We start from the raw sequence: 24836 nt of genomic DNA, 5'->3' as shown, positions 1-24836 counted from the left end.
GGTTTTTAAACCGAAAACAACGTTTTGCGGTTTGAATAACACCTATATAACCCTTATTAAGTGTCTTACGTTCATTATGAAGTCAAAAATTTGTTCATTACCCTATAATAAACACTTTTCCGATTGTATGAACGAAATCCCCACAACATAAGAGAAACACTTATACACTTTAATGAACGGTAAAGGGAATACTTACAATTCGTTTTGAAATTTGTTATTTCATGGTTTATGCTCATCTATAAAAAGAATCTTCAATGGTATGCATTACAATTGTATAAGAAATGAAATACGGCAAAAAAAATTGATGTTTTGAAACCCCAAACACTAGTTCCTCGGTATTTCCTCGGAACAATATAAATTAATAGAAATACATGCACAGGATATTCTTTTTCCTCGAATTAATGAAAATATTCCGAGGAAATTCCGACGGATATTTAAGTGGCCGTCGGAATTTCCTCGGAATATTTTCATTTAACCGGGCAAACAAGCCGCCAAATATTTCGCGAAAATTGAAATTGAAAATACTGAGGGAATTCCGACGGAAAATATCCGTCAGACCCAAGGTTTTATAAACTCGAACCGCATCTTCTTCCCCATTTCTCTCTTCTTCCCCATTTCTCTCTTCTTCCTCTCCGACGATCTCTCTCTCCTTCCGGCGTTCTCCACCTTCTCTCGCGACGATTTCTCCGGCGAATCCTTTCCATTCCTTTACAAATCATGTAAGGACCTTATCCCACTCTCTTAGGTCCTATTTGTTAGGTTTTTAAGTAGATTTGATGATTTTAGAAGTTTTTTGATAGATTTTTGTTAGGGTGATTGGGTAGGATTGTGATTTGTTGTGTGATAGGTTTAGAATTGTGATTTGGTTGTGTTGAATTGATTTAGAACTTTTTTTATAAATTGTTTATTATTTTTGTATTTACAAAACGTTTATATAAATTCGATTTTACAAAACGTTTTTGTATATAAATTCGATTTTTGGATTTATAAAAGATGATTTCATATTTATAAAAATATTTATATTTATTAAAACTAATTTTGTATTTATAAAACATTTTTTTGATTTATAAACACTATTTTTTTATTTTTGTATTTATAAAAACTATTTTTAATTATACAAAACGTTCTTTGTATATAAATTCGTTTTTTGGATTTATAAAAGATGATTTCATATTTTAAAATTAATTTTGTATTTATAAAACATTTTTTGATTTATAAACACTATTTTATTATTTTTTGTATTTATAAATACTATTTTGTATTTATAAAAAGATGATTTCATATCTATAAAAATATTTATATTTATTAAAACTAATTTTGTATTTATAAAACATTTTTTTTATTTATAATCACTATTTTATTATTTTTTGTATTTATAAAAACTATTTTGTATTTATAAAAAGATGATTTCATATTTATAAAAATATTTATATTTATTAAAACTAATTTTGTATTTATAAAACATTTTTTTATTTATAAAAACTATTTTATTATTTTTTGTATTTTAAATATGTTTTCTATTTCAATTTTAATTTTATATTTTTGAATTTCAATTTAAAAAATAAATTTATAATTTTTTTTTGAATTTTGGAAATATTCCGAGGAAGTGTATCCCTCGGAATATTCCGACGACATATTCCTCGGAATATTCCGAGGAATTTCCGACGAAAAAAGTCCTCGGAATATTCCGAGAAAATTCATTTCCTCGGAATTCCGTCGGAAATTTCCGAGGGATTTCCGAGGAAAGATGAATTTCCGAGGAGTTATTTCCGAGGACTTTTTTCGTCGGTATGTCGTCGGAATAGCGTTATTCCGACGATATACCGACGATTTTTTCCCTCAGTATGCCGCTGTTTTCTTGTAGTGTGTAGAGGATTTTCAAATTGTTTAACCATTAAATTACAGGACCGACATTAAACCACTTTAAACCACGTGCGATTTTATTAGAGAATATTAAAACACTAGGATAGGATATGACATGCGTCTTGCGCAGGGTGAGTTTATTTGTATATATTATCTATAGTTTCTTTTATATATTTGATCATTTTATTTATATATATAAAATATTTATTATTGTTATTATATAATTTCTTTCCGATGGATCGGATCAACTTTTATTAAAAATAATGGAACAAAACTATAATTAATACATCATGGGTTGATCGAATTGGACATTAAACAAATTATGACATAAAAACTTTATTTTTTCCATCGAACACATTCTTGAAAAAAGTGAACAGTATTGTTTTCACAGTTGAATTATTTTGACTTTTATCTTTCATATGGTTTTGAAAGCTTTCAAATCAACCATCGAATTGATACATGTCATTTTAATGTTTTTAGTCGTATACTTAAGGAAAACTTACATTTTTGTAATTTAAAGTCGTTTTAAAAAATTTAAAATATAACATATAAGAAAAAATCTAACATATAAGAAAAATATAACATATAAGGTGTCCTCATTTTTGTATTTTAAAGTAATTTTTTTTAAAATATAACATATAAGGTTTCCTCATTTTTGCAATTTAAAGTCATTTTAAAAAATTTAAAATATAACATATAAGAAAAAATCTAATTTTTTTATTATATGGTTAATGTGATTATTTTTTTTAATAATATAAAATTAAACAAAATGAAAAAAAGATGCAAAAATTGTTATCAAATCTTTATTGTTCATAATCATTGATTGTCATATATATGTAAATAATATTAGGTTATTTCGTAGCTTTTATTTAGGGAAAAAATACACACTTCTTATATTTTAGGTTAATATAATGTTCTCTAGTGGACATTAAAAAATTATGACACAAAAATCTTATTTTTCCTCTCGAATACATTCTTGAAAAAGTGAACAGTATTGTTTTCACAGTTGAATTATTTTGACTTTTATCTTACATATGGTTTTGAAAGCTTTCAAATCAACCATCGAACTGATACATGTCATTTTAATGTTTTTAGTCGTATACTTAAGGAAAACTTACATTTTTGTAATTTAAAGTCGTTTTAAAAAATTTAAAATATAACATATAAGAAAAATCTAACATATAAGAAAAATATAACATATAAGGTGTCCTCATTTTTGTATTTTAAAGTCGTTTAAAAAAATATATAACATATAAGGTTTCCTCATTTTTGTAATTTAAAATCATTTTAAATAATTCAAAATATAACATATAAGAAAACATATATTTTTATATTATATGGTTAATGTGATTGTTTATTTAAAAAAATATATATAAAATTAAACAAAAATGAAGAAGTATGTAAAAATTGTTATCAAATCTTTATTATTCATAATCATTAATTGTCATATATACGTAAATCATATTAGGTAATTCTGTAACTTTTATTTAAGGAAAGAATACACACTCCTTATATTTTAGGTTAATATAATGTTCTCTAGTGAACATTAAACAAATTATGACATAAAACCTTATTTTTTCCATCGAACACATTCTTGAAAAAAATGAACAGTATTGTTTCCACAGTTAAATTATTTTGACTTTTATCTTCCATATGGTTTTGAAAGCTTTCAAATCAACCATCGAATTGATACATGTCATTTTAATGTTTTTAGTCGTTTACTTAAGGAAAACTTACATTTTTTTTAATTTAAAGTCATTTTAAAAAAATTCAAAATGTAACATATAAGAAAAATATATCATATAAGGTGTCCTCATTTTTGTATTTTGAAGTCATTTTAAAAAAAATATAACATATAAGGTTTCCTCTTTTTTGTAATTTAAAGTCATTTTAAAAAATTCAAAATATAACATATAAGAAAAAATCTAATTTTTTTATTATATGGTTAATGTGATTGTTTAATTTTTTTAATAATATAAATTTAAACAAAAATGAAGAAGGATGCAAAAATTGTTATCAAATCTTTATTGTTCATAATCATTAATTGCCATAAATATGTAAATCATATTAAGTAATTCCGTAGCTTTTATTTAAGGAAAGAATACACACTTCATATATTTTAGGTTAATATAATGTTCTCTAGTGTTATATAATTATGAAATAAAGTGACACCATTAGATTAAACAATACTTTATATTAGATGCTCTAGAATTCTTTGAAATTGAATTTAGAAGGCATTTAGAGTGCCACCTAAGATTTAAGGGTTTTTTTAATTAATACAAAATTAAGGTTTTAATTTTTCAAATGCTACTCAATTAATATATAGGGAATATGCGACATCTATCGAGTAAAGGGACAAGAAATTTTGACCGAGTTAAATATGGCAGATCTTGGTAGGCGAAATATAAGGTAGACCATCTATACTTACTACTATTATTTAAATTAAATGGTCCAAACAACTTTTATAAGTAGATGTTTTAAAACTCTTTCCTTTTTAATAGTATTGATTAAATATATCACATATATAAAAGTTGAAATATAAATAAATTTAATTAAAAAATTGAAACTTTTATAAATATTTAATTATTATGTATTTAAAAAAATTGTGTCAATTTTGCAGTAAAAGCCTAATGATGATAAATAAAATAAGTTTTTTTGAAGAAAAAATAAGTTGGGTTTATAATTTTGTATCATTCTTTAGACTATGATATAATCAAAAATCCATATCGTTTTCTTTGCGTTGAATCTCATGGCGGGAATCAGACTACCACCGGAAGAACCAGAGACAACTCCTCAGCAAAAGGCAATAGCCACAACCGATAGTTTTGCTTCCGGACGACGACGATCGTTCTATTGCGGCAGATTCATGGTCACGCCGACGCCGACGCCGCCGAGGCTCTCTCCTCCGCCAACTTTCGCGTCTCTTACAGGTTTACCTTTTGTCTGGTTCATGCTGATTTTGAAGGAACGGTCGGATTGATTTTCCAGATCTTAGGGTTTACTTTCGGCTAGTTAACCTGAATCTAATGGAGTATCGCTGTGAATCTTAAAATAATTTTCTGTTTTTTTTTGGTAAGGGATAAATAGTACTTCCGTTTCTTACCTTATTAATTACATCTTTCTAACTAATAGTATTTCTAACCAATAGTATTTGAGATAAATAAATTTTTTTATAAAATCAATGCAGTTTATAAAGTAACACTTTTTGTATAACAAGAAAAAAAATCTAGAATGATGTTATCTTTTATATACTAAAGCGCAAATCGCCTGGCGAATTAAAAATTGACATGTGGCAAAGTTTTGTAAAAATATAATAATGTAAAAAAAATAACTGAGTATGGTTTATTTTTTGAAACAGAAATCTAAATCCCTGAATTTTCTCCTATAGTTAATCAAAATGATCGTGTCATCTATAACTTCCACTCATGCCACGATTTCAATAGGTCTGAACTTTTTAATAAATTGGAAGCAATAAAATTCATCTTTGTTCAACTTCTTTCGCTCTGGTTCTATATCTTCCTCATGCAAGTATGATTCAACGAGAAATGCTTTGTTCTGATCCGTGAAACTCCTCTTACTTGGTTTTTTCTTCAAGGTTTGGTTCTAAATGCTAACCATGTGCACTGAAAGTCCTCATTAATTAAGCAACAAAATTTTAACTTTGGCACTATTAGGCAAACCATATGTCTTTGCCTTTGTCTTATTATTTGATCTTCTCTACAGCTGTGTACGAGTCAGCTAAACACTGCTCCGTTACTCCACTCCAGTATTAAATCATGCCAGGTCAGTGCAAGATTATTATTTGACTACTTTTCCTTCCAATTACGTTGGATTACTTCTTGATTTTAGTTGTTCCGCAAGATCTCAGATTTCTAAACTCTGATGCATCACCTTCTCCTCTATTGGGTTTAAAAGAGTTAATTAACCAGAAGATCAAACATATAATTTGGATTTGTGTTTGCTTTGACCAGAAATATGTTGAAAGCAGCGTACATGCTACTGCTTTGATCTGGGAATGGTGTTAGCTTAATATGGAAAGCGATCATGATTAGGAGCAACCTTAGACCCTATATTTTCTACACATGGCTGAAGGTGAGATGGTACGAGATAATCTATTTCTATTTATTTGAAGTTAATACCCTTCCACATATATTTGATGCATAATCATCAAACCGTAACTCTCCTGCAGTATTTTGAAGGCCATGGAAAGTAATGTTAATTTTATTCATTGTAACTTAATCATATGCTCTTTTCATGTTCGTCACATCTCACAACTTAAGAAATCGTTGCTACAGTTCTTCACTTTCTTCCTTGTGGTAAAGTATATAAATTACTATTCTTTCATGTATCTCTTTGTAGTTAAAGTAGCAAGAGAATTATGAGTCTGATCTAGGATACATGAGGTAGCCCCAAAGAAGATTAACTGCCCAAAACACATGATATCTACAAAACAGTCTCTAATTACCAAAGTAGTATCTTTTTCTAATGCATATATACATATGAATTTTATCTATGTAGGTTTAGTCACTATATATATAGGTTCTCATCAAAAAATACTTGGCATCAGATTTGGGAAGTGACAGTACAATGCTCGTGGAGTCAGAGTATGAGGTTTTCACATTCAATGCCAAGGTATGTCTTTCTTATGTGGTTCACGAACCTCACTTACAGACTTTACTCCATCATAAATTAACCACCAATTACATATACAACCCCGCGCAAGCGCGGGGTCCTGCCTCTAGTAAACCATATGATGGATATTCATAACCGGCCCGGTCCATAAGCCGGCCCAATATCTAGAGAGAGAGAGGCGGCCGCAGCAAGAAGAGAGAGAGAGAGGCGGCTAGGAGAGACAGCAAACCCTAGTTTCCTTTTACTTGTATTTTTATACTTTCCATACTTGTATCTTTCCATTTATCTTTTTGTAATTCTCATATATAAGGGCACCTTATGCTATGAATAATAATAAAAACCTACAGATTCTAAATCCTTAAGTTTACAACACGTTATCAGCACGAAACTCTAAACACCCTGAGCCAAAACCAAAATCGCAAAACCCTAAACCTAGCCGCGACCCGACGAACCCTAATCATCCGATCGCGTCTCTTGTTCCAGCTCACGTCCCCGATCAGCTCCAGCCCAAGGCGTTCCTGATCCTAGACGAACTCAGCCTCAGCTACCATCCAGGACATCTCGCGTTCCCGGACAGCATGCGTCCCGTTCGCACCAGACGATCAAGCCGTTCGCAATCCGACAGCAAACAGCTCGCGTCCCCGATCAGCCGCTCGCGACCTCAGCCTCGATCCGTTCGCAGTCAGCTCGCGTCCAGGCCAGCTCGCGTCCAGTCCAGCTCGAGGTTCATTCTTTTGTGGTCCGGTTTCAACAATCAACTAAGCTAAAAGGTAATTCGAAATCTAAGAACATATGAATCGAATTTGGATTGTTTGATAAAGAATGAAACCATAAAACCTAAACTTTATGATAAAAGCCATAGGGTAATAGATCAAACCCTAATGAGTAAATCGAAGCTCTAAAGTTCGATACCCTAAACCTTAAATCATGTTCCTATACATGATTAAAACCCCAAATCGGATTTTACAAGTTAAAATCCGATAAACCCTAACCCTATATCTATAAACCCTAAATAATATAAGTATCAGAATTAATTATACTATAATTATCAAATCACATATTAAAACCCTAATAGAATATTTTTGAAATCAAAACTGTTTTCGGTTTTGATCATTGAGGTTTTAAATCTGATTGAATCTGATGCTATGTTGCTAAAATTGTTTGACAGTTAAGATGCTAGATTTATTATTCTCATCCTGCTAGTTTAATAATTCTGATCTGTTTAAGTCTTGATTAAATCCAACCTGCTTGTTTTTATTAATGCTTTGATCACAGTTAGGATTGATAGATTTATTTTCTCATCTTGCTTGGTTAATTGTTCATCTGATTTAAAATTGATTAAACCGACCAGCCTGTTAAAGCATTGATTGAATCCGAAGGTTGCTAGCTTGCTTTGCTTATATAATCCGATAGGTTGATAGATTCATGATAAAATCTAATGTCTTGAGGTTTAAGATTGTATGCTAGGTTCGATTTTATTGATTGATCTGATTAGAAATCATGAAACCCTAACCTTAATCCTCATATCTGAAACTTGAAACCCTAAATTCATTATGCTTATGAGATATATTAAATTGATTGATCTGATTATATGTTTTTGAGGTTTAATAAATTTGGATACTAGATAGATTATTTACACACGGTTTATGCTAAATACTAATCAGCCTTGAAACTGATTCATTGAAATTCATGCTAGAATTCTATATTCTAGTATTGCTAAAATCAGCCTTGAAACTGATTGAGTGATTAATTGAATCAGTTTTTGCTAGTCTTAATAAACCATAATATTATGAGCACATAGAAATAGTATTGCTGAGACTTGCTAGAAATTGACTGATTGATTAAATGCTTTTAAGATTGATAGTTTCATTGTCCTCAAGATTAAAATCCGAATTGATTGTTTTTAAGAATAAGGCCGCATGAAAAATTATACCTAAATATTGACTGATATATGATTTGAGATGTCGAAAATCAACCTGGATTTTGCTGCCCTAAATCTCTCTGGAGATAATTACTTACAGTGGGCATTGGATAGAAAGATTATCCTAAAGTCAAAAAGACTTGGTGAATGTATCATAGAAGACAATAATGCAAATGAGAAAGATTGATACAAGACAATATTAATTATTCGTCATCATCTTATTGAGAGTCTCAAAGATCAGTATTTGACAATTGAGAATCCTCTAGACCTTTGTACATAATTCAAATCGAGATATGATCACCAAAGAAAGGTGTTATTACCAAAAGCTATGGAGGAATCTCAGAATCCAGGACTACAAGTCTGTGGATGAGTCTATTGCTAGCTAAGCCTCCAATACTGCTGAGAAACAATGAATTGAGACCTCCTGGACTAACCCCATTACCTGAAGCCAATAAGGCCGTAAAGGAAAAGAAAGAATCCAAAGAATCTAACCACGTCCAGGATGATAGACCACACGTCCATGGCTGTGGAGGGTAGAAAGGACGTGGCCATGGCCACTATTATACATTTGGCCGTGGGAACCACTATGGCAAAGGCCGTGGGAACCACTATGGCAAAGGTCGTGGGTATCAACCTAATTTGATACCATGGTCGAGGCAGAGACCGTGGTATATCCTTTAAACCACAAAGCTTGACCAAATCAGTGTGCCATAGATGTGGAATGGGGAACCATTGGGCTAAGATATGTATATAGGACTCCCAAACATCTTTGTGACCTCTATCAAGAGAGACTGGAAGGGAAGAATCCTGAAGCCCACTTGGTATATAAAGATGGTAAAGATGATCTTGATCATGAAAGAGATGATCCTACGGAATATGAAATTTCTGATTGCCTAAAAGAATAATGTTGATTTCGACTTTTGTGTTTGTTTTGCTTTTATACTTGCTTTGTTTTATTGCTTTATTTGCTTCGAACTTAATAAAAGGAATGAATGATTTTTTCAAATATAAAAGTTTATAAGAAATATGGTTGCGGGTATAGCCATTCTCATGATAAGCTACGACCAGACTAAAGAAATTTAGTGATTTATATTCACTCATAGAAGCCCATTGAGTTTAAAAGACATAAGAGTGGTTTCCATATTGAAACAATGGGCAAAGGAAATAAAAAGTTCCTTTTAGATATATAAAATTCGCCCAAGACCATAGAAAAATGGTCGAAACTATACATGCATTCTCTACTGGTCTTTACTATGCCAAGATCGGGATGATAGAGGCTAAATGCCGCGAAAAATATTCAATTTATGGCATAACCGGATTGGCCATCCTGGTTCAAACATGATGTGAAATTGATATACAAATGGGCACACATTGAAAGAAAGAAAGAGTTATCCCAAAGAATCTCACGTGTGTAGCATGTACACAAGGGAAACTCATTGATAGGCCATCACCAGTCAAAGAGACTAAGTAAATAATAAACTGGTGAATACATGTCTCAAGCGTTTAAATGATTATGGTATGTCCATGGGGGTAAGTGTGGACAATTCCGTGATACATGTCCATACCAAGTACGGCTTGGCCGAAATCTTTTATTAAACGCATACAACTGATTGCTAGACCATTACTTATGAGGTCAAAACTCCCAGTCACAGCTTGGACCACACAAAATTTACATGCATCTAAGTTAATACGCATCAGGCCATTTAGTGAGCATAGATATTCCCCATCGATTAGATAACGGGTCAAGAGCCAGACATATCCCATTGTAAGACGTTTGGATGTGCCGTCTATATACAAATTACTCCACCACAGAGAACTAAGATGGGACCTCAAAGGAGGATGGAGATATATGTTGGATATGATTCTCCCACGATTATTAAGTACCTTGAGCCAAATATGGGTGATCAATTTGAGGCCAGGTACACGGATTAGGGGGGAGAAAGTAATAAGCTGGTAAAAGAGTAAAAGAAATTACATGGAATCACACATCCTTATATTGACAAGATCCTCGGACTCAAAAATGATATTTAGAAGTCCAAAAGATTATACAAAAGCTAGCTTAAACAATTGCCAGATTCCGTTACTGACCCGAATAGAATGACTAAGTCATATATACCAGCTGTAAATGCACCAAATTCGAATTGATGTTCAAGAAGGACACAATCAAGTTGCTACTGAGTCTAAGGCACGTTTGAAACGTGGTAGACCAATAAAGTTCCAAAGATAAGATCCCTCGGATATTAAAGAAAGGTGCTAATGAATCCGTGGACGAGGGAATCCTAGACATGGTCGATCCTAAGATGGATAAACTTAAAAGCCACGGCCGTGGATGAGGAAACCATAAACATGGTTGTACCTAAAGTGCCTAACAATGAGGCTTGGGACGCCAAGCTTCAGGGTACTGAAGGTTATAATGAAACCTCAATAAGTTATCTCATGCTCGGGGCACAAATGGAACAAGAGAAAGAAAGTCGACATTGATGATATATTTGCATGCAGTGTAGCACTTGAGATTATGAAATGAATGAGGATCATGAACACACGTCAATACAAGAGTGCACTCAACAAATCAGATTAGATCAAATGGAAAGGGGGCGTGGAGTTAAGTTCATTAAGAAAAGAGAGGTTTTGGTCCCATAGTTCGGACACCTCTAGATGTGAAACCAGTTGGACAAAAATGAGTCTTTGTGAAAGAAATGATACATGGCGAGATAACAAGATATAAGGCACGGCCATATGCACAAGGATTCCACAAAGACCAGAAAACAATTATGAGGAGACATACTCCCCTGTGGTGGATGCAACAAACATTTAGATTCCTAACAAGTCTGGCCATAAAAGAAGAAAAATAGACTTGCGGTTAAAGGATGTAGAAACCGCCTACTTGTATGGTCCACTGGATAATGAGATATATATAAAAGTCCTTGAGGGTATTGAGTTGTCAAATGCAACAGGTTCTCGAGAACTAAAGTATACAAGTATATGTTAATGATCTAAAATATCCTAGGAACCTCTGGAGAGACTTTCAAACGATTATCTAAAGAAAGAGATTGAAATGAAAATTTGGGACAAGCAAATTTTTGTTTAGGATTACAAATTGAACATCTTAAAAGATGGAATCCTTGTGCATCAAAGGACTTATAAAAAGGTATTCAAATGGTTTTAACATGGACCAAAGCTCGCCCATTGAGTTGTTCCATAAGGTCCCTTGGTCCGGACACAAACCCATTGTCAGTCCCAAGAAGGAAATGGTCGTGAGCACCCCTGACTTGGACACGGATCCTTTGGTCCCAAGAAGGACAAGAAATATGGCCTTGGTCCGGTAAAGTCCCTTATCCAAGTGCCATTGGCGCCTTGATGTAATAGGCAAGCCATACTAGGCCGGACATGTGTTCTTGTCGTGAATCTCTTATATATGTTTAGCTCATGTTCGACCATGAGGCACTGGAAATAAAGACATACACGTCCTTTACCTTAAGTACTATTGGCGCCTTGCCTTAATGTATTTGTCATGTCATACACATCCGGACATGAGTATTGATGTAAACCTATTGTCTAGGTTTAGGTCATGTCCGAACATAAGGGACTGGGACAGGATAAAATACATCCTATGTTACATACAAAGAACTAAGAAATTGAGATTACATTATATTAACCAAAACCCAAAGAATGGTTAATATGTTTTGATTGATACATGTTATCTCTCGGATCCACAATGATAGATCCCAGGCAAGTTATGTCTTTGCAACGCGGTAGCACTACTTTACCTTGGTATTGAGATCATTAGTCATTGGCGTCCATGAAGCTCAACCATCAGGTTGGGATGCGCCAACTTGAAGGATATACGGAGGTACACATCAGGGGGAGTAATACGTGTTGTACTATTTTTCCTTCATCATGATTTTGTCCCACTTGGTTTTTCTGATAAGGTTTTAATGAGGCAACATCCAAAGCGTATTACAAACTTTGAATGGTTATGACATCCAAGGCAGAGTGTTATAAACCGTATGATGGATGTCCATAACCGGCCCGGTTCATAAGCCGGTCCAATACCTAGAGAGAGAGAGGCGCCCACAGCAAGAGGAGAGAGAGAGGCGGTCAGGAGAGACAGCAAACCCTAGTTTCCTTTTACTTGTATTTGTATACATTCCATATTTGTATCTTTCCATTTATCTCTTTGTAATTTTCATATATAAGGGTACCCTATGTTATGAATAATAATAAGAACTTACGGATTCTAAATCCTTAAGTTTACAACAAATGACACTTATTATGTTTGCTCAAAACAAAAATGACGCTTGTTATGAAATAGAGAGAGTAATATATTTTTTGATGAAACTAGAATTTTATTTATCTTCAGAATACAAATATGGTATAACAAATGAAAAACAAAGTCAATAGACAGAATTTCCTGAGAACAATATTACATAAGCAGAAATATATGCTATTTGCTGAAGACAATAAAATAGAAAAAATGAATTTAAAGATGCTTCCGGAAGTAAAGACTTATCCCTAACAGATTATTCATTATGTTATTTTCCTTGTTCATAAGCGAATTGTGTGTTTAGCTAGCAATTCCAAGACTTTTATTTGTACACTGCATAGTGAAACTCAATGCTTCCATTAAATAAAATTATGTTGCATAAATAGATACCGATGCTTTCGTACCCAACATCTTATAATACAGTTTTGCTTTGACTGCATATTTCTTGTTTGATTCAATTTATTATATACACTTGTATAGAAATATGTAAACATATTCAATTCATATTAATTATTGAAAAATATCATAGGATAACCATAAAAAAATCTTTAATCACAATATAGCCTCTAGAGACCAAAACGACTAAAAATATTCTATTAAAGAGGTAAATAAATATTTATACCGCTAGAGTTAACTAATCTAGAAGTTATGGTATAGAATTAAGGGTTAAGGTTTTGTAAGTGAAGTTTAAATTTTTTTAAAAATAAAAATAAATATTAAATATAGAAAAATAAAAATTCTAAAAATATTTTCCCGAAATTTTCGAATTTCCAAAAAAAATTTGAAAAAAAGTATTGCATAATTTTTTTAAAAATGTATAAAAATTCGAAAACATATAATTTGAAACTGTAAAAAAATATTTATTTATTTTTTAATTAGTTATATTTATGTATTTATGGTATAAGGGCCTTTTTCTTTTTAATGAAATGTATTTTTGTCATTTTTCTCTTCTTTTTCTGACGAAAACTTAAAAAAATTATGAGTGAATTAGCTTAAAAACCAAAAGAATGCTATATATATATATATTTTATATAAAATTTAGAACATATTTGAAATTTATAATATAAAGTTTATACTTTGAAAAAGGTGTATATAGTCATATATTGACATAATATTATTTGTTAATAATTTTATAATAGTATTGATTAGACTTGTATATAATAATAGTCTAGTGATTTGACTACTATATAGTATTTGGTTAATATATTGGGATGTCTACGAAAATGGGTTAGATAGTTATATTTTATTTATTTATCTATTTTTAAATCAAAGATTTTTCTAATTACATTTCATAGTAACTAAGGCTTAATGATTAATGCAATGTGGTGAAACAGTGAGACAATCAAATTATAAAGTTTTCACATAATCGTCTTCTCAAATAACACTACAAGAAAAACGCGTTTTTATAGCGGACGAATAACGCTATCTAACGATAGGAAAGCGGTTTGTTAAGCGTTGTATCATCGCCCGTCATAATAGGTCGAGGACATTAAATAGCGGTATTTCGTTGTGCTATCTTTTCTTCCGCTACGATAGCGCTTTTATTTCTGCAATTAAATATTATTTAATAGCGTCTTTTTACTGCTATTACTAATTTTATAAATAGCGTTTTCTGTTTGTTTTAGTTAATTCTACTATAGCAGTTACCAAAGTGCAATGTATATATGTACTACTATAGCAGTTTCATTTGTGTTGTATATATAATGTTAATATATTTATATATTTTAATTTTTAATTTTTATATTTTTATATTTTTAAATTTACACAAATTCGTTTTCTGGGATTTTGAAACAAAATATCAACTTATATAAATAAACATAAATTTCATAGATTCAACTTAAACAGATTAAATAGTTGTTCACACATCCTTAGAGATTACATTATAAGTTCACACTAAAGCAACATTGTAATCCTTAGAGATACACAATGTTATCATTTGGCCAAGCCACGGTGCTTCCTACTGCATCACCCATGAATTCGATTTCAGAGTTTGGCCTCCACACTCGAGCCCCATCGAACTCGGAAACCTCTACCCAAACCTTCGTAGCATTGGGACCTAAAGGAACGAAATGCACTTTCTCTGCTGGATCAGTTGAGAACACACGACCTAAAGCAACTCTCTGTCCTAAGTTATGACAGTCCAAGAGAGCAACCTTCTGTTTGCCACCTTTGTTGCTACTACTAGTGCTGTTGCCACCACTCTAAAACCAAAAAAGACAAACACATTCACCACAATATCAACACCGGCAACCTAACAATTCAATATCTAATCACCTTCTAAGAATTTACAAACTTACCTGATTGGATATCTTGTTTGATTCAGTAGGTGAATGTTGATCAGTAGGCGAATTTTGATCGGGTAGTCTTATCTTATCTAGAGGCCACGCTATTGTCCCATGTACTGCATCACCCATCTTTGTCATTTCAGGTGTAGGTCTCCAGATATAGGCATTAGGTTTAAAAACCATTTCGACTCTAAGAACTGCTGCATTCGGTCCCAGTGGAATTTGGTTGACGAGGTGAGTAGGTTCGGTTGTCAACAAGACACCCTCAGCTATCAACTCCTCTTCTATTTTCCAGTAATCAAATATTTTAACATTTCCTAAAGATGCAGCTACATCCTGAATCATGTAAAATATATTCACACATTTCAGGAGTACATTAATGAATGATTATCAAGATTTGGAGGACGGAATTTATTTACCTCCGACTCGTCGTTGTTGCCATTGTTTGAAATGTCAATGCCATCATCCAAGATGAGCTTCTCAGATGGCCATGCAATTTTGACTCCAACAGCCTGACTAAGCGATACACAAGTTGGAGTAGGTCTCCATATAGGCGCTGTTACGACTGATACAGACTTCACTATAACAGCAGCCGCATTAGGACCCAGTGGAATGCGACCAATCTTATATGTGGGCTCACTAGAGTAGAATTCTCCTTCAGCAACAACCAAATCATCATTCGAAACCCAATCCAGTATTTGGCACCTTATTCCTCCGCCCTTGCTCACATCGCTTCTCTCAGAATTAGAATCAAATCCGTTTTTTTCCTATACCCAACAACCACAATCATTTTTGTTACAACCTTATACATATCAGAAGTTTGAATAATAAAACAAGAAGAATAACGAAGTTACCTTTTTACCAGCCAAGTCTTTAACCACATTTTGCAAATCTTGAACCTTGTTGATTAGTTCTGCTTGAGCTGCTTCAAGTTGCTTGACATGTGAATCTCTAGCATGTAAGAATGTCAACTTGGTTACAGTAACCCCTCGTCCCAACCCCCTAATTCTTCCTGGCTTATCTTTTCCTAGAACCTGAGTGACAGCATCTTCACCGATATTATCTGCTGAACTTGATTCCATTTCACTGTCAATTCTCTTTATCTTCTACTGCAATTAAAAATTACAAAAGTTATGTAAATTGTATTCTATAGCCAACAATATTATTGTTACAAGTAATCTTACTATTGTATCTGCAAATTCTTGACGAACGGGTGTTCCATCAGAATGTGTATGACCAGCGACCCAAACCTTAGTTCTAGTGACTAGCTTAGGATCAGAACTGTTTTTTTTTTCTACAAGTTAAATAAAGTAGTAGTCATCAGATCTCATAAACCCAATAACACACCAATTATTATTTCAAATTGTAAAACATACCATCTCCTCTGCAAGCCGATTCATGCCTTTTCGACTAGTGGTGTGTGGAATTTGAGCCTTTCTGAGTTCCCTGTACTTATTACTTTGTTCCTACATAAACCAAATACCATTTTGTAATAAATGTTACTTACATAACCAAAATGTAAATACGCAAGACACAAAATGTTACCTGAAAAGCTGCAGTACATCTTCCTTTCACCCAATTGTTCCAAGCTGTTACCGATTGTATGTTGCTGGGTTTAATTATCTGTAGTTGCGCCTTGTTTTTTGCTGCTCTAACTATGGAAGAGAGTCTAGATTTAGAGGCCCTCCACAAACAACCCATCTTCTTAAAGACTACATCCTTTTGCCAGTCTTCTGTCAAGTTGAATCGTCCATGTACATAATATTCATATTAATACTGAACTCGTGTGTATGTATATACATAGGTAACAGAATTACCTGTATTTCCTCCCACAGACCGTCTTTTGTTTTCTCTTCCAGATGTCTCCAGTCATCTAGCAATACATGCACATGCTCTCTCACAAGAGGACCAAGGAATGAGGACAGTGTCACTGATCCACGACCAACATGCTCTCCCAAAGAATTGAACTCCACATCTACCTTGTCCTCTATATGTTTCGCCACTTTTCGCATTTTAGTTGGACCTCTAGTCTTCTTCACTTGGTTATCAGATTGCTGTGTTTGTGTCTCAGAGCTAGGAATGACTTCTTCTTCTTCGTCTTGTACATTTTCCTCGTCATGTTCTTCTTCAGCTGGTTGTGTTTCGTACTGATCATGTTCTTCGGGTGGTTGTGTTTCATCATCATCATTTTCTTCTTCGGCTTCTACAGTTTCTGGTTCTTGTTCCACTTCTTCTGAACCGGTATGTTGCTCGAGTTCGTCGTGCTGTGACTCCTGTTCCACATTCTTCTTCGGGCAATTCTTCTTCTGTTTCTTGGTAGATAAAGACACCACAGGACTAACAGCAAGGCCTGCTTGACGTTTACTGCGACGCGCCTTCTCAGTAACAGCATTCTCGTTCATTGTATCAGTTTACCTGTTACAACAACAAACTTATTATTAATCTCAAAGAATAATACCCTCACAATCATTCCTAACACAAAAACTCTCGTCATCTGAAGCGTGATCTCCGATATCTTCATCATGCTGGACTGTTAACGTTGCAGGGCAAATTTCCTCTTCAGTCTCTAACTCATGATATCCTCTCGGAGGTGCTCTCATAACAACATACCAAGGAGAGCTGTCATCCTCTCTTGAGTAAAAAATTGTTTAGCTTGAGAAGGCAGAATGTATGGATCATTAACAAATGCTGACTGGTTCGTGTGGAGATTCACAAGTGTAAAACCGTCTTCCTCTTTAACACCTTTCCCTTTATGTGCCCAACTACACTTAAACAGAGGCACCTGAAACATGTGGTAATCAAGCAATATGATCTCCTTTATGACTCCATAGTATGCTACCATGTCCGCCATTTGATTAGAATCTTTCGCACTAGCTCTGCACATGGAGAATGCTTCATTTGAAACCCCACAGTTCTGAGTCTTCCTTTTGACATCGTCTGTCTGGTATCGATGTCCATTAACTATATATCCCTTGTAGGTGTGTGCGACATTCCTTGGTCCAAACGCAAGCCATCTGAGCCGCTGAGAATGATCCTTTGAGTTATTTGGTATCTAGCATGAACAGATCACATATCAATATCATTACCAGATCACATATCAATATCATTACCATGACCAGATCACATACCTTATCTTTTATCCATGTCGAAAACCTTTCTGTATGAGTTTTCCATAATATGGTACCATTTCTTGCACATCTTCCATCTTTTGCTTGAAGTTCCTCTAAATGCATCCTGTAAAGGCAAAAATATCTTCATCTACAGTTATCTACACTGATAGTAAAACATAAAATATCTATATCCACACTTACTGAACATAAGGATCCATCATTGCAGTATTCATGAGGACATAACGATGAGCTACATCTCTCTCCTTATCAGTAAGTTTCACTTCTGTAGCTTTTTGCAAAGGGCGCCCTTCAAGTACATTATCATGTGCCTCTAAATCTTCATTTCTTGTCATTGGTTCCTCAACTGGTACCGATTTCTGTAAGAACTCCATACAAAATGCAAGACATTCACCAGCTAGATAACCCTCTGCCATACAAGCTTTAGGTCTTGCAAAATTCTTCACAAAAGCTTTCAGTGTCTTCATATACCTGCAAATCAAGATGGTTAAAATATTGAAATTCGCTTCATACAATAATTAAGCTTCTAATGAAAACAATATACTTACCTCTCAAATGGATACATCCACCTGAAGTGTACAGGGCCACCCAATCGTGCTTCTCTCGCCAGATGCAGTGGAAGGTGGAACATGATATCAAACAATGAAGGTGGAAAGAATCTCTCTAACTGGCACATTGTCTCCACAATCTCTGTTTCTAGAGCAAGTAGCTTCTCAGGATCAAGAACGCGTTGACAGATTCTGTTGAAGTAATTGCACATACGACTCACTGCAATCCGAGGTCCTTTTGGGAGTAAACCTCTCAACGCAACCGGAAACAGATTCTGCATAAGAACATGATGGTCATGTGACTTCATGCCGCCAATAGAAGGAGGATTCAGTGAGACACAATTGGATATATTTGCACAATATCCATCAGGGCCTCTGAAGTTGGATAATCTTCTGCAGAATTTTTTTTTTTTCTTCTTTAGAGAGCCAATACGCAGCTGGAGGCAGATAAGTTCTCTTCCCCCTTACTTGTGTATGTAAGCTGCTTCGAATACCCATATCTTCTAAATCCTTTCTCGCTTTCAGGCCATCCTTTGATTTGCAACTATTCATCAGAATAGACAACAGGGCATCGCTCACATTCTTCTCCACGTGCATCACGTCGATGTTATGCCTCACATGCATATCCTACAAGAAATTTTACAAGTATTTAGCATAAATAATATTAACAATTTCAGACTAATAAGGTAGGTTAAAGAAGGTAAATCAAATAAAATACCTTCCAATAAGGTAAGTCAAAGAAAATAGATTTTTTCTTCCACCGCCACATATCATGATCTTCTTCGTACTCCTCAGCTGAAACAACATCATCCTCATCTCCTTCACTCCTCTTTCTCTTACTCTTCTTAGGTAAGAGTTTTCCAAAATCGTTTTTAAAGTCCCTTATACTGTCTAATATTTCTGAACCGCTCTGAATCCTCTTTGCAGAACCAACCTCAACCGTATTGTCAAACCATCCTTTCTTTCGTCTGTATGGATGACTAGGAATGAGCCGCCTCCTGTTCTTCATGTATACATGTTTACGACTGAACTTTAGCCACCTATGTGGTGTATCCTTCCCACAGACATTACACGCTTGCTTGCCCTTCACTTTACAACCAGCTAAAGTTCCTAAACCAGGGTAATCTGTGATACTCCACAGCAACATGGCTTTAAGAGTGAAACTCTCCTTCTTAAAGGCGTCATAAACTTGTATACCTTCTGTCCACAGTTCCTGCAAGTCTTCCATCAATGGTTGTAGATATACATCAATATTGTTGCTAGGTGCGGTTGGGCCAGGAATTAGCATTGTCAACATAATGTTCTCGGACCTCATACACTGCGTTGGAGACATATTGTAGTTGACCAAGAGAACAGGCCATGTGCTGTGGTTGGTGTTCTGGATGGAGAATGGATTCATGCCATCGGTTGAAATACCTAGTCTTAGGTTTCTTGCCTCAGCTGCGAACTCCGGCCATTTGTTGTTTATCTGCACCCAAGTCAACGAATCCACTGGATGTCGCATAGTTCCATCTTCAGAAGCATTAGTGGAGTGCCAACACAACTCCTCAGCCAACCGCTTTGATCTAAACATTCTCCTGAACCTGTCTTTGATCGGGAAATACCTAAGCACCTTAGCAGGAACCCCTTTCTTCTCCTCACCAGATTGCTTATCCTTCTCCCATCTTGATTCACTACATCTTGGACAGCTGACCGCATCTTCATACTGTTTTCTATATAAAATACAGTCATTCTTGTAGGCGTGGATGACGTCGTAGCCAAAACCAAACTGTTTCAGAAACTTCTTCATCTCATCAGTAGACTTAGGTAGCACATTTTCAACGGGAAGCATGTCATGAACCAAGGATAGTAGCTGATCAAAATAGTTCTCAGACATCCCACTCTTCACCTTTATCCTGTAAAGTCCCATGATTGCAGCAACTTTTGAAAATTTCTCACACTCCGGGTACAACGGAGTTTCTGCATCCTCTAACTTCTTTCTGAACTCAGCCTCTTCTGGACTGTCAGGCCCCTCAAACGCTCCTGCATTCTCTTGTTCAGCAGTCTCATTGCCTTCACTTGCCAAGAAAGTCGTTCTGAACAACTCGTAAGCCTCATTTTCAGATGAGTACACATCAGCTGACTTATCTGGTCTTGTCTCCCCGTGTTTTGTCCAAAACACACAACTCTTGTACTTCTGATCCATTCCTCTAATCACCAGGTGCTCCAAAACTGTCTCACAAGCTTGATGGCAGACATTGCGACAATCAACACAAGGGCAGAACATTTCAGCTGGATCTCCTAAACGTCTTGATGAAGAAGACACAAATTCACTAGCTCCTTTCTCATACTCAAGGCTATTCCTGTCATGTAGAACAAATGAGAATACAACATTCAGTCTTCCAAATAAATGAGATCAACACAAAACAATTTCTAAAAGATAGTGAAGTGAAGTTAATACCTTGGTAACCAGACCCACGATTTATCCATGTTACCGCTCCGAGCAATTGTACATACAAGACGCTCACTTTATCAACCCAGAAAACCAAAACAGAACGAGTTTTGTAAATAAAAGATGATAGTGTCACTTGTTTTTACCTTTCGATAAAATCTCTTCAATTTTGCTTCGAGTCAGCTACAAAATAAGAGAATTGTGTTAAAATAGAAAGAAAAAAACTAAGTAAAAGAGAGATGAAAAGAAGAAAATGGACCTTAATCCGAAGATCTACAAACGAAATCCTTCATGCAAAATAGTATACAGAAACGCATCAATTGACAATGCAATAACACTAGAACATATATAAGAAAAAGAAAATCGAAATATAATCTGATGGGTTAGTAAAAGCGAACTCACCTTCGACGGATTGGGAATGGATTACGACAAGAGAAGAGGAATTGAAAATGGATTCGACATTACGAGAAAGTGGATTCGAGATGAGAAAAGGTAAGAGCTTAGGAATTAAAAATGAAATTAGAAGTGATAGAGATTGAGATTGATTCTTTCCAGCACAAAAGAGGCAAGGAGATACGAGAGAGAGGAAAGATCGTAACCCTAATAATTTGGGTTTTTTTTTCGACACTAATCTTGTTTAGGAGCCAAAATTTTACCAAGTGTCCCGGGTATAACCGCGAAACTCAACCATAACACTTTTAATCATTTATTGCTATTATTATACTCCTATTTCTTCTTTAACATACACTTAATTTTTTTTTTCAGTTCACAACTCTAACATAGCGTTTCGAAATATACAAACGCTATCTTTAAAACCCGCGTATATCAAGCATAACACAATTGAAAAAAACCCTATTCCGGTCTGCTATTAAAACTCATTTTTCTTGTAGTGTAATAGTATGATTTGTTAGTAAAATATGTTGGAAATGTTTTATGATATTAAAAATGACAGATGACATTTTAAATTATTTTCAGTGTAACTGTATACATTTAAATTGTTAAACTGATAAATGATTTTTATATTTATTTAGTTCATTAATTCATTAACCTTACATTTTCTTAAAAAATTTCATATATAGGTTTTTTCAACTAAAATTTCATATATAGGTTGTGCTTATGTGTCTACAAATTAGAGAGTTATGTGATAAAGTAGTTTAATGAGAAGAACTTTTTTTTCTACTTTATATATGTAGATTAAACACATCAAAATTGTGTACAGTAACAGACCATATTTATGAGATTAATATTCTTATATAATGACGCAATCATTAATATTTTATCTGCACTAATCGTTTTGTAACTATTTTACTCGTAAACATAGAAACCCACAAATTTTATGCTTTATGTGTAAAAGAGTCGCAAAACGATTAAGGCTTAAGGAAAATTATGCAATTAATCAAATTAAGATTCATGAAAAAATACATAAAATTTAGTCCGAGTTTGGATCGACTTATCACTATAGAAACAATCTTAATTTAAAGTTAGGGCCATTCCAGCGACGTGGTGGCTTAGTTCGAGGTTCAAGATTCAAGAAAGAATGCATAGAAATTATCAGCATAGATCCATATATGCATTAGAGATAGAGAATACTCGTTAACAATTGTTCCGATGTGTTCGCCAGCATGAACACGAATATTTTTCTATGGTTACGCTATAAAACCATAGAAAATTATTTGTTGCATGGTATTAGATTTTTTTAAAATCGAATGTGAATAGTATTAGATTGTTTTTTATTAAACGAGAACAAGGTTACTGAACGTGAAGGAAAAGACAATATTGGTTACAGAGAATTAGAAATAAGTTTACATGTGCAAAATAAATGTTTTAAATTATATAAAGGTTATGGGTTAAAAGCCTGTAGTCCCTACCAAAATTAATATTAGTTTATCCCTAACATCCGTCAGTTCTTCTAAGTTTTGATTTTGATATATGTTTTTTTTTTTTGTAACTGATTTTGATATATGTTAACTGAGCGAATGACACTTCACCAAAATAGATGTTTTAACGTTCTTTTCTTTTTTGATAATTGGTTTTCATAGATGTTTTAACCTTATATTATAATATAAACCATGGCACTGATAAGAGTAGTAACTCTATATTATATAATCATATAACATTCTTTTCATTGGTACCTCATTCCATCTTTGCCGCATGATCCATTAAAAAGTTTTCTTCAATAGGAAATTGTTTTTGGAGCATTCAGAGAAAACAGAAACAAGGACTGGAAATGATTTAAATATATAAGAATGACGAATATCCTTTTTCATTTTTTTTTTGTAGGTTGATCCGAAAAGCTTCACAATTTTTCAATTTTGTCAAAAATCATGATCTGTTTTTATGTTTTGTATACATCTAGTTAGGTTAGTCGTAGTATATTACCATGAACTCATTTAAATATTACAAGATATCTTATCCAAAAAAAAGAATAAAAGAGAACTTAATATATATATATATACATAAAATATGTGTATTTACGTGTTATGACTTTTTAGTTGCTAAAGAACGTGTTGTGACTTGTGACTTTACAATGAATTTTGTTTGTCAAGTATGTGAATTTATTTCCAAAGAAATAGCAAAGAGATATAAGAAGTTTTAGATCTAAAGCTATTAAAAAGCAAAATTCTACTTAAGAATCTCCGAAGAAAAGAAGAAGATAAAAAGGCTCTTAAATACAAGATTAGTTCTAATGTAGTTGTAGTAGAAAGGATTAAACCTGCAGAGGCAAATATTCAAAGGATCGAAGGAAGTTGGAAAGATCCCGAAAGATACTTGAATGGACGATAGCCGGAGGCAAAGGCGGTTGGCTTCCCGGCCCCCGGCCATCGGAAGGTCAAGGTACACCTAAACCAAACAATCCACAAGTGATGGAGGGAGGTGACTGTAGATCCTTGACAACGGTGAGAAGAGCTCACGATGAGGAAGAGAGACTCTGGAGAATGCAAGTTAATCTCCCAGCAGCGGAGAGAAGAGCTCACGATGAGGAAGAGAGACTTTATAATGATACAAGTTGTGTTTGTGTCATTCTATATACAAGCACATATATAAACACATAATTTTCATATAAACATATCAACACCTGCCCCGTGGGAACTACCCGCCCCGTAGGAACTACCCGTCCCGTGGGTCTCAGGCTGGCTCTGCAGGACACCGACCCTAACCTTTCACATGTGAGTTTTCATTGACTTTTCCATGTAGCTTATTGGTGCGTTTGGCGTTACTCGAATCCAAGACCTCACCCTTTAACAACCTTCTCACAAGACAAGTTGTCACCAACTGATCTGCAGGTCTATATGTATGCACATTTTTTTATGCTCCTCACAAGATGATGGTGAGAAGCCGAGACCAGGTGTTTTATTCTCTAATCCGTTTCCGGTTCCCGATCATAGCAAAGGTGAAGGTCTATTCTGTAAATCCCGTACCAGTGTAGAATTCTTTCTATTGTAGTTTAGATTTTGAATCATAATCTGTTTGTTTGAATTGAGTCTTTTTGAGTCTTGTTTGGTAGTTAATTATTTCATTGTAAACCGGAATTAGGGATTTAGAGGATTCAACAGTTGATTGGATTATGTGACGTTAAGTGATGTTATATAGATATATATGTATATATATATAGTTATAAATATAAGAACTATGTGGAGATTACGGGGGCAAGAGACGTCTGAGTTAGCGACGCAGATGTTTGAGAGATTGTTTATATCGATGCATAGTGACGCAGAGCAAAGATTGCGGGGTGCAAAGACGTTTGCATATCGACGCAGAGCAGA

At 34.0% G+C, this 24836-nt stretch overlaps 1 protein-coding gene and 1 long non-coding RNA gene across 2 annotated transcripts; one reads left to right on the top strand and one right to left on the bottom strand.

Moving 5' to 3' along the window:
* Positions 1 to 17363: 17363 nt before the first annotated feature.
* On the bottom strand, positions 17364 to 21110 carry LOC106442760. The gene is made up of 8 exons (XM_048759912.1): positions 21082 to 21110; positions 19360 to 20983; positions 19110 to 19268; positions 18642 to 18916; positions 18277 to 18564; positions 18094 to 18199; positions 17576 to 18017; positions 17364 to 17380 (listed from the first exon to the last, which is right to left on the bottom strand). The coding sequence occupies exons 1-8, from the start codon at positions 21108 to 21110 to the stop codon at positions 17364 to 17366; spliced, it is 2940 nt and encodes a 979-aa protein (XP_048615869.1).
* Positions 21111 to 22275: 1165 nt separating this feature from the next.
* On the top strand, positions 22276 to 24463 carry LOC111207107. Its single transcript, XR_002659344.2, has 2 exons — positions 22276 to 24239; positions 24357 to 24463. It is a non-coding gene; the product is annotated as an uncharacterized LOC111207107 (long non-coding RNA).
* The last annotated feature ends 373 nt before the right edge of the window (positions 24464 to 24836 follow it).

The sequence above is a fragment of the Brassica napus genome, chromosome C6, assembly GCF_020379485.1.
Source record: "Brassica napus cultivar Da-Ae chromosome C6, Da-Ae, whole genome shotgun sequence".
NCBI lineage: Eukaryota > Viridiplantae > Streptophyta > Magnoliopsida > Brassicales > Brassicaceae > Brassica > Brassica napus.
Note: the sequence above shows the minus strand (reverse complement) of the source record. Positions and strands in the feature narration are given on the sequence as shown.

Coding starts and splice junctions, on each gene's coding strand:
- LOC106442760 (XM_048759912.1), bottom strand. CDS start 21,110: ATGGATAAATCGTGGGTCTGGTTACCAAG. Junction 18,565..18,641: donor TGGATGTATCCATTTGAGAG/GTAAGTATATTG, acceptor CTTGATTTGCAG/GTATATGAAGACACTGAAAG. Junction 18,018..18,093: donor CGACATGGATAAAAGATAAG/GTATGTGATCTG, acceptor TGTTCATGCTAG/ATACCAAATAACTCAAAGGA.